This window comes from Pinus tabuliformis, chromosome 8 (genome assembly GCF_031772625.1).
Source record: "Pinus tabuliformis cultivar Carrire ecotype Pingquan chromosome 8, CPIR1, whole genome shotgun sequence".
Taxonomy (NCBI): Eukaryota; Viridiplantae; Streptophyta; class Pinopsida; order Pinales; family Pinaceae; genus Pinus; species Pinus tabuliformis.
In genome coordinates this window covers 591,562,788-591,573,296 of record NC_142294.1, presented here as the reverse complement: position 1 = coordinate 591,573,296, position 10,509 = coordinate 591,562,788, and the positions used below count along the sequence as shown (strand labels likewise).

General features: G+C 30.5%; 1 protein-coding gene across 1 annotated transcript; it reads left to right on the top strand.

The window, feature by feature from the left end:
- The first annotated feature begins 9,909 nt into the window (after nucleotides 1-9,909).
- On the top strand, nucleotides 9,910-10,509 carry LOC149236856 (putative protein phosphatase 2C 44). Its single transcript, XM_089369054.1, has 2 exons — nucleotides 9,910-10,189; nucleotides 10,358-10,509. The coding sequence occupies exons 1-2, from the start codon at nucleotides 9,910-9,912 to the stop codon at nucleotides 10,507-10,509; spliced, it is 432 nt and encodes a 143-aa protein (XP_089225180.1).

The window sequence follows — 10,509 nt, the reverse complement described above, 5'->3', positions numbered from 1 at the left end:
TTTTTAAGTGCATTAGAAGCATAAAAATGAGGTAAGCATGACTGCCTAATAGCTCTGAAGGTTGCAGCATCTGAGTAACCTAACCCAATCTCGAAACATAGAAATAACAAAGAATATCCTTCAGCATTTTATCTTGTTGTTTGTAAATACTTTTATGTAAACATATGTCGTATTTTTCAAAATAAATAATATTGTTTCTTACATTGCTGGATGTCATAAGGATGCTAGCCATAAATTTAAAGGTTTCAACATAAAATAGCACAATCAAATCTTGAAATTTATAAACCATAAATAATATAAAAGATAGCATATGCATAACAATCTTGCATTTCCTTCAAAAGGTTCAAAGAATATCTATTGGTTTCATTCTTGCACTATTTATTGACAGACTATTCAAAGCTCTTTTTATTTAAGCCAAAAGAAAATGCATAATAACTAAAACTTATGTTGAAACAAAGAAAATGCATAGACATTGAAACTTGCATAGGAATTTAAACGTATGGAGAAAATTGCTTTTCATGAAATTTTCATTTGCTGTGCTTTGTTGTAGGTCATTATCATTTCCTTTTTTCGCAAGCCTTGAAATACACCAGGGGAGTTTGTTGGGTGATGTGCTCCATGGCTAAGTCACTGGCCTGACACTTATTGTCCAGTAACTTGACCCTTATGCTCCAATAATGGCATGAAGAATTATACCACAAGTTCTACATTGTCAGTCTACTGGCATAAATCAGGAACTCCATGAGTAAGGTAATGGTGGAGCTGAGGCGTAGGGATAAGAGAGATTTGTATCTTAAACAAGCTATAGACATGTTATTTCAAAGAGGCTCTACCAATGCAACTGCATGTATCTTGCCACCTTTGCCCACGCAATTGCATATAGCTTTCTACGAATTGGTGGGATGCCAACTAAAATACTTTGGATAAAACAGAGACCAAATATTTTTCATAAAACTTTCGATCCGTAATAAAATCAAACTTTGGATAAAAATAACTTTCCAATTTTTGTTTAAAATTGATCCGATAAAAATAACCTCGGGCACCTGAAGTTTGTGATAGACCTACCATTAACTTATATGTATATTGATTCCTATGACTTTTATTTGACATGAAAACATATATTTAACATATATATTTATTTGATATTCTCATTCATATATATTATGAATGTTATATCATGTTGATGTTGTTTGTTTTAAAAATATATTATATCTTATAATAATTATTAATATTTTCACTATTTATATAATATTAAGTTAAATTCACAATAGAATGTTTATTTGAATTTGTGACGTCAAATAATAAATGTAATTGTATAAAATCATTTAATTTGAATCGTTTTTGCAAAAAACTTATAATCATTTAATGTTTTATATTCATGAAATTGTACAACTAGCATTGATCTGCATAATGTAATCATTAATGTATTTATTATATTCATTATTATTATTTTATTTTTGGTCAAAGCATATTCTTCATGCTTAAAGTGTCAAAATAATTTATTATGAGTCAAAAAGAAAATGTATTTGAGTCAAGTCCCATTTGGAATTTTGTAAGAAAGAAAATTTATTTTTATGTTGAGTCAAGGTGTCTACAAAATTTCAAGTCAGCCTTCCTTGGGACAAGTTGCCTTTAGCCTCCAAGATAGACCCTAAACCTCCTGGACAACTATATATAAGAGAGAAATTTGAGCCTCTTAGGAATCATCTATTTGACCAACAAGAGAACATCTAAAACAAGCAAAGAAGAGAAGGGAACTGAGTCAAAGGAGAGAAAGATGAAGTTAAAGACAAACACAAATTTTCCAAGTTGGCCAAAAGTTTGACCCTGAAGTAGCTCACATATGTGACTGTAATTTCTGTGACAAAGGGCGAACATTTGTGGTTTTCATAGGACAAAATTTGTCACCCTAATTATAGGTCTGTAATTTCATATAGCTCACTAGATTTGGGATAGTTTGACTATCATTGACTTTAACATTGGAGGTGACTTAGAGGAGGGCTTGACTTGGCATTTGTTGTGTCAGTTTTGGTCTTTGTCTTAGGTCTTGGATATCTCATTTTGATATAATTATATAGGAGAAGGACTGTTGGGATTTCCCCCTTGTGGGGTCTTCCCCTATCTTTGAGCCTAATTTTTGTGTCTCTTGTCTCTTTTCTTTTCTTGAAAGACTCAACATTTGTATAATTCTTTGATAAAGAAAACTTGAGAAGTGTTAAGAAGACATTAAACATTCACAACTAATTATAAATTAAGAGTAATAAAGCCTTATCTACCCTATGCTTGGTTTCTCAACATGGTATCAAATCTTTGGTGAATATAGGAGCATTGTTAAAGAAACCCTAAGTAAGGATAAGTATGAAATAAATTGGAGAAAAATTCTAGTATGCAAAGAGGCCAAGATCATAAAGGTATTTAGATCAAGGAATACTCCTACTTTCCATGAAGAGTATCATTTATATTCTTGAAAAAGGCAAAGCCTTCTCATATTTGGAGAAGAATCCTTGTGGAATAAAGAAGTCAAAACTACTCGTTCTTCGATGTTGAACATAGAATACTAAAATACTTGCTCATTGGAGAAGACAGGGCTACAAGTAAATTTGGGAAGCAAGTCATTCATAAAGGTTTGAGACAAAAATGTATGAAGGTTTCAAAAGACAACAAAGTCTAAAAGCAACATATCTCTGTGGAATATAAACCCTCTGAGATTATCTATTTCTAGGGAATACATAACTTTGTTGAGAAATTCTTTCTTTGTGGACATAACATCAAAATGAAAGAACATGGCATTCTGTGACTTGAATTATAGACAGACTCAAGGCATTCAAATTCTTTGAAGTTTAAACAGACATGTTTTTGGAAAAATGATAAGTTTTAGGAAGTCCTTCTCATTCTCTATGTGGAAAACATTGAAAATTAAATCTTGAGGCACTATATGAAACAAACAAGTATGATCGAGCATCTAATTTCAAAAGAAAAGTTATATATATATTATTCTACATAGTTTATACCAAGAACAACGAAAGGCTTACAAAAGACAAAAACAAGGGCCTGAACCTATGACAAATTTGAATATTCAGTGGTGACATATGAGCCTTCTATGAAACTATATTGCAATGGCATCCAAACATTCTATGGCACTGTAATTTTATGTGAGCTCTGAGGCTATATGTGAGGATCTGATAGACAAATGACATAATTTATATGCAATGGACAGTAGGCTCATCATCTATGTGGCATGTGCATTAATATTTGAAGATGAAGGAACTATGTCTATGAACAAAACCAAAACCATATGGATCATCTATGAACTTTGTGGAGGGACTTAATAACAAATCTGAAGCTATATCTATGTAGAATATTTGAGGCATGTAACAAAAGGTGTGGAGTAATTATAAATCATGAAAATGATGTTTTATCTCCTTGTTGAGTGTGGAGCTTGATTATCTTCCTTCAAAGGTATCGCCGCATCGGACCCCATTTCGTAATGTGACAGAAACACCACCCATTATTTGCGCCACAAGGGGGGTCCAGGGGGGGCAACAATCTTTAGGAGCCCCCCTAGAGGGGGATTGGGGGCAGTGCCCCTCAAGCTAAAAATAGATGTAAAATTGCCTTGTAAAATTTTGTAATTTCTTAGTCAATCTGGGCTATTAATTAGGCGGAAATCTCACGGTATAAGTTATGTTTAATTTAGGGTTTTTTTTTTTTCCCTCGAAGGCAACCCCTTGCTATATATGAGGGAGTTGTATTACAACTATGTAGATGTGTATTTTGAGCAAGAAAGAGGGAGGAGATTGTGTGAGAGCGACGAGGGAATTACAACGGATCTGTTGTAGGTTGTTTCTCTTCATTTTGTTGGATAATATAAAAGGAAGGACTAGTTGTTTCTCGATGGACATAGCCCAAATTGGGTGAACCACATATATCTGTGTCTCTCTTGTTTTATGTGTTTTATGTGTTTATATTTATGAAATATTTTATGTGTTCCATTGCTTCGTAAAATATAATTTTCTAACACTCCCTATAAAATGGACTATGATAATAGATATCCAAATCTTATACCTATATCAAGCCTCATCCCTGTGATATCTGAATTTGTGAAATTTGATCTCCTTGAAGCAGCGATGAGTCTATGAAATAATCTAAAGTTAAGTCCAAAATTTATATAGAAGCCCTAGAATTCATACAAGACTAAATTTGAAGGAAAAATATCTACGATACTTTTGTTCGAGATAGATGTTGAAGAAAAGACAAATTATCTCTGCTGCAAAAGGACCAAATCCCAGTGATATAAGAACTGTAAGATTGGTGAGGTAAGGTTAAAAGAGGTAGATATAATTTTTGCAAATCGAAATTATAGTGCATATCATGCTAAGCTAATGATCTAGTTCTCTCTTCAAAGATGTTATTTTATTATAAAAGGGGTCTGTAGATATATTATATATTGTTGATATGTTAGCATTCAAAGTCTTTCCTTTCATGTAAAGACTAGGTTTTTATGATTGATGAACTAAATAAACTTCATCTCATAGAAGGGTTGTCAATAACATCTCTAGGGTTTTGCAACAAACTAATTATTATGCTTGTAGAATTTTCAATTCTTAAATCACAAATCTTGAAGACTTTGGGGAATCTATGGTTTATAAACCCTAGAAAACATTTGAATTATAAAACCATAGAAACAAAAACCCTAACTAATTGTTTCCACTGAAAGAAGTAGATCTAACTCTTGAAGATGACAGAAATAACAACATGCTAATGTGAGGGAAATATTGATGAAATAGACCAAGATTAAGAGGGATTTATACTTCTTTAAAATATAAGTACCCCACATCTCCTTATTTACTGCTATTTCCATTATCTTTGTATTTTTTGTTAACTATATTTTTTCTTTAATAACTTTCTCATAAAGTTTGCAGTTCAATAATAAGAACTGTGTAAGCTTTGAAAACTAATGAAAGAATGTAGCAAAACATGAACAATTTCCTATAAGACGTAAATTGAGAAGGAGAAAGTAGTTTTAAATATGCATCTAAGAAGTCGATTAGATGAAAGCATGAAAGCAAGACTTAATAAAATGGATGAAGTTCACTTACCCCAGCTAGAAAGAGGGAGTTGTAAGATCTTGGAGGGATATAATAGTACTTGAAGCTTGGCAAAGAAGTTGGTGATCAAAGGGACAGATGACATATTTATGGAAATACCATTTATCAAGAAGTTGAAGAGTTATGTTATTGTTGATACATCATTGTACTAGATGCTAATTGGTTCCATGATATATTCAATTCAAGAACACATCAATTGGGATGATGCTGATAGAGATACTACTGATGGCTGGGAGATGATATGATTTCTTGAAAGAGGTTGAAGCATAATTCCATTGCAATGTGAAGGAAGAATATGTGAAGTATTGTAGTATCATCTATGAAGAAGTTTGTCTCCATAAGGTGTTTTATGAACTAGTTGATGACATGTTGGATTCGATTATGATATTGATCGAAACTACATGACGATCGTCAGAGAACCAGGAAGGTCAAAGTGCTTTATGATTAGAGAGTATGATCTATATAAGAGCCGATAAGCTACAAAAAATCTCCACGAAAGAATAGGCGACTGATGTATGGGAAGTATGAGTACTTCTGACACAATATTGAGCTTGTAGTTATCTCCTCCTTGGCTGATAGGGAGTGAGGATCTCCTCCCTAGTTAAGAGGGAGTAAGGGTTGACACTGTGTTCTCCATGTGTCATGTACTCTCACCAGGAGTAATAGTTGTAGGCATACTGCATGAACACTGGTAGGGAGAATGACAGATTGGATAAGCATCAGGGATGTACATGCTTGACTCATGTATTGTGGTTAATTAGGTTTAGCATCCGAAGTTGGATACATGGACTTGGTAAAGAATGGTCTAGAGGACATACTTTTCCTTGGATTAGGAAATGGTCTTGTGAGGTCATAGATTGGGAACACCCGAGTGGGGTATGTGCCTTGAGAGGAAGTGGTGTCCAAATTTATGCCTCCTAGCATTGTGCTATGATCTAGTGGAGAGATAGAGTGTACCTATCAAGGCATTCGAATTTTTTACAATGTTGGTTATGATGATGCTATCATCATTTATGCTTATCAGTTTGGATCCTTTCTTATATTAAAATTTCAAATTGAGATTATCCTCTTGAATCATTACAAATATCTCCCTAGTTAAAAGGGAGTGTTGAGAATGTAACTAGTGCCCGTCTTCATAATGTAATAGTTAATGTATTTATTGTATTCAATATTATAATTTTATATTTGGTCAAAGCATTTACTTCATGCTTATAGAGTCAAAAGAGTCAAAATTGTTTATTATGAGTCAAAAAGAAAATGTATTTGAGTCAAGTCCCATTTGGACTTTTGTAAGAAAAAAAATGATTTTTATGTTGAGTCAAAGAGTCTACAAAATGTCAAGTTAGCCCTCCTTGGGACAAGTGTCCTAGGCCTCCAAGAGTCACCTTTTCGACCTATTGGATATCTATACATAAGAGGGAAATTTCAGCCTCTTGGATATCTTCGATTCACCCAACAAGAGAACATATGAAGCAAATGAAGAAGAGAAGAGAATTGACTCAAAGGAGAGAGTAAGATTTTGAGCTTGAAGCAACTCACACATGTGACTATAATTTCTCTAACAAAGGTTGGATTTCTTAGGTTTCCACAAACCAAATTTCATCCCCCTAATTATAGGTCTATAATTTCAGAGATTTAACCACATTTGGGATAGTTTGACAATCATTGACTTTGACATTGGAGGTGACTTGAAGGAGGGTTTTACTTGGAATTTTTTATGGAGGTTTCGGTCTTGGTCTTGGGTCTTTATATCTCATTTTCATCTAATAATATAAGAGAAATTTTGTTGGGTTTTCCCCCTTGTGGGGTTTTGTCCTTGCTTGGAGCCTAGTTTTTGTGACTCTTGTCTCTTTGCTTATCTTGAAAGCCTAGATATTTGTATACTTATTTGATAAAGAAAACTTAAGAAGTGATAGGAAGAAATTAAACTTTCACAAGTCTTTATTAAGTAAGAGGAATCAAGCCTTATCTACCCTATGCTTGGTTTCTCAACATATATTGCTTAACGTTTTTTAAATTTAAATTTTTTCATCTTGAAAAATAAACATATTGATTAAACGTGTTTGCAAATTTGATTAAATGATTTAATCAATAATTATCTATTTCATTTTTTTTTTAATATTTTTTATTAAATCATATTATTTAAATTTAATTTTAAAACTTTTTTTAACTTTTTATCAATATCTCAAAATTGAAAATTACAATTATTAAAGCAAAGAAAAATAATATTCCTCCCATTTATTTAATGATAACATCTTCCATAAGAAGATAAAAACAATTTTAATCATATTTAATTAATTTTTAAAATCACTTTTATTTGACAAAACTCTTATAATGTAACTTTCACTTAAAATTTTCCCATTATTCATTTAATTTTATTGGAATAAATTTAATATTAAAATAGTATATATTGAATAATTTTATTGGAATAAATATAATATTAAAATAGTATATATATTTTTATAATTTTGCAATCTAAATCACTAAACATTCTAAAATCAAATTTAATTAATTTTTAAAATATTTTATTTCATTAAATATTCTATTAAATAATGAAAATAATTTTAAATGTCCACATTATATATATAAAGTGTTTTTTATTGAAATGTATTTAAACAATAATTTCAGATAATATTTAATTTATAATTAATAATAGCTTATAGCATATTAAACTAAGGTGAAAAGGTAAAAATAATTTTACTTTAGAATGGATGTGAAAAGGTAAAAATAATCTTACTTTAGAATGGATGAGGTTCAGTAAGGAGTTATAATTTTTTATGATAATGGTCTAGAGTTTATGTTCTAATGAAAAATTGAAAGTAAATTATAATTTTATAATTTTTGGAAAAACAATTTGGATAAGAATTTAGATTTTTTAGTAAGATTTTTTTTTGGGTGAGAATAAGATTTTCGATATTGATTTTTAATGAGATTTACTAAAATTTTCAAATGATAATTTGTTTCTTTAAGGAGACTCTAATATGAGAGTTAGATTTTACTATAAAACTTAAAATATATATGTATATTTTATTTGTTTTTAAAAGATATTCTCAACCAAGAGTTAAAATTCTTTATTTACATTTACAATTAAGGTTAGATTATTCACTAATATTTTCATTGTTCAAATAAGAGTGATAATAAAAAATTTAAAATATTTATTTAAGCTCTTTACTAAAAATTTAGTTTAATTCACTCATTTTTTTATACAAAATATTATCAACCTAAAAAATAAACAAACTTTTTTTAAGTAATATCTCACTTTTTTTAATAACCATAATAACAATTTATATTAAAGTATTAAAAAACATGAGACTTCAACAAAAATGAATCTATATAATTTCTAAAGTTTAAATCATTCCAACTCTAGCTATCTTTACACCATGAAATACTTAAAAAAAAATACTTTATCATCATCTCCTCTCTACCCTGAATTAAAAACATTTTTAATTTTATAAATTTTATATCAATAAAAATAATACACATATTCATAAAATATAAAATATGTCTTGATTTGTTATTTTCTTTTATTATTTATAAGTAATAAAAAATATTAAAATCCAAAAGATTATCATTTAAAAATTCTTTGAAGCATTCTTGCACCAATATTCCTCTTGGATTTTAAAAGCATTCTCGCACCAATAGTCTTCTTGGAATATAATTACATCCTTAAGTACAACAAAGAAGAAATACATACAAGTATTTTATGTAGATATCTTGCATCTTATCCATAATAGAGAATGACTGGCTGGAGATTTATGACCACTACTTAGCATTTGAGCTATCAGAACGCCGCTGCAACTTTACAACATTTGAGCTGTGAAGTTGTAAAGGACCACCCGAGGGCCCACACCATGAGCTGTCCACAAACAAAAACCTGGATCCAAGTAGCCCGGAGTTCGCCCGGGAGGTTCATTTTATAGTTTTGTATGACGTGTAAAAACGTATGATGCGTAAGAATGTAATATCCGAAATTGAAATTTTTCTCATATTAATTTAAATAAAAAAATTTAAAATCTAAAAAATTAAAAAAAAAAAAAACTCTACAAAATATTTAAATAATAAAAATAAATCCCTTTCCCCTCAAGTTAAATCCATAAAAATAAATTAAAAAAATATCTATATGAATTTAATTTAATTTTCATATAAATTTAATTTAATTTTCATATAAATAGTATGAACATCAATCCGTGCTAGTTCGAGAAAAGAGTACAAATACAGATTATAATAAATATGATTATGTAAGCTAGTTCGAGAAAAGAGTGCAAATACAGATTATAATAAATATGATTATGTAAATTTAAAAATCAATGTTATATATGTCATCACATTGAATTTAAATCTCAAAGTTTTTAATTATAAATAAAAATATAAATAAAGATAAACATAAATTAAACTAGCATTTGCACCTGATGTTGCAAAGGAAACGCCGTAAGGCATAGAGTGTGGAAGAATAGCGACATGCGAATGGGCATTGTTGAAAGCAAGGGTGGATTAATGAGTTGCAATTGAAATTGTTAGTTATGTGTATGCTGAATATGGATATTTTGTAAATAATAGTGTGTAGAAGAATACTGACATGTGATAATTTCCTTCATTTATATAAATATGATGGTTCTCAAATGACTCTTTAGAAAAAAATTGTATATTAGATGAGATTTCTAACTCTAATGCACATCCAGTAAAATGCTTTTACAGCTGATCTGCCATTTGTTGTATTGGTTGTCACTTACTATTTTCAAAGTTTTGTATGGTGTAAAATGCTAATTAAGTATTTTAATGCTAACAAGTATCTCTGATAATAATGGAGCCGAAGTTCTGGACAAACCCAGAAATTGCCACTAAGAATGCATACAACCGGACTGATGGGAAATTTTTAGCAAAGGTAGCTGATTTAGGGCCCGATGGCTCCACAGCAGTCGCTGCTATTTTAGTTGATGGGAAAAAACTCTTTGTAGCAAATACAGGGGATTCCAGGGCTGTTATATGTAAAAATGGCATTGCTATTGAGCTGACTGTTGATCATGAGCCAAGTATTGAACGCCAAAACATCGAGAAGGGTGGATTTGTGACACTCCTGCCAGGTACCACTACGAATGTTGTGCAGAGATTAATTTTAATGAGAACATACTTAAATAATTTTTTGATTTGTAACTTTCTAATTCTATCTTAATGGTCTAGCTCAAGAGTAACATTTGAATGGTCAGAGGGAGAAACTGTATACTTAATGGCGTTTTTTTTTTATATATTAGGAGATGTACCTCGAGTTCATTTAAGTTCAGAACCAGATGTGAGAGACACGACCATAGATGCAACCACAAAATTTCTCATTTTGGCTAGTGATGGATTGTGGAAGGCAAGGCATTTTTTCCAATCATTTACTTATTTGCATAGTTACTGTTAG

What these genes read in the sequence shown, in the direction of transcription:
- LOC149236856 (XM_089369054.1), top strand. Translation starts at nt 9,910, where the DNA reads ATGGAGCCGAAGTTCTGGACAAACCCAGAAATTGCCACTAAGAATGCA. An exon ending in ATTTGTGACACTCCTGCCAG is followed by an intron (nt 10,190 to 10,357) that starts GTACCACTACGA and finishes TTTATATATTAG; the next exon opens with GAGATGTACCTCGAGTTCAT.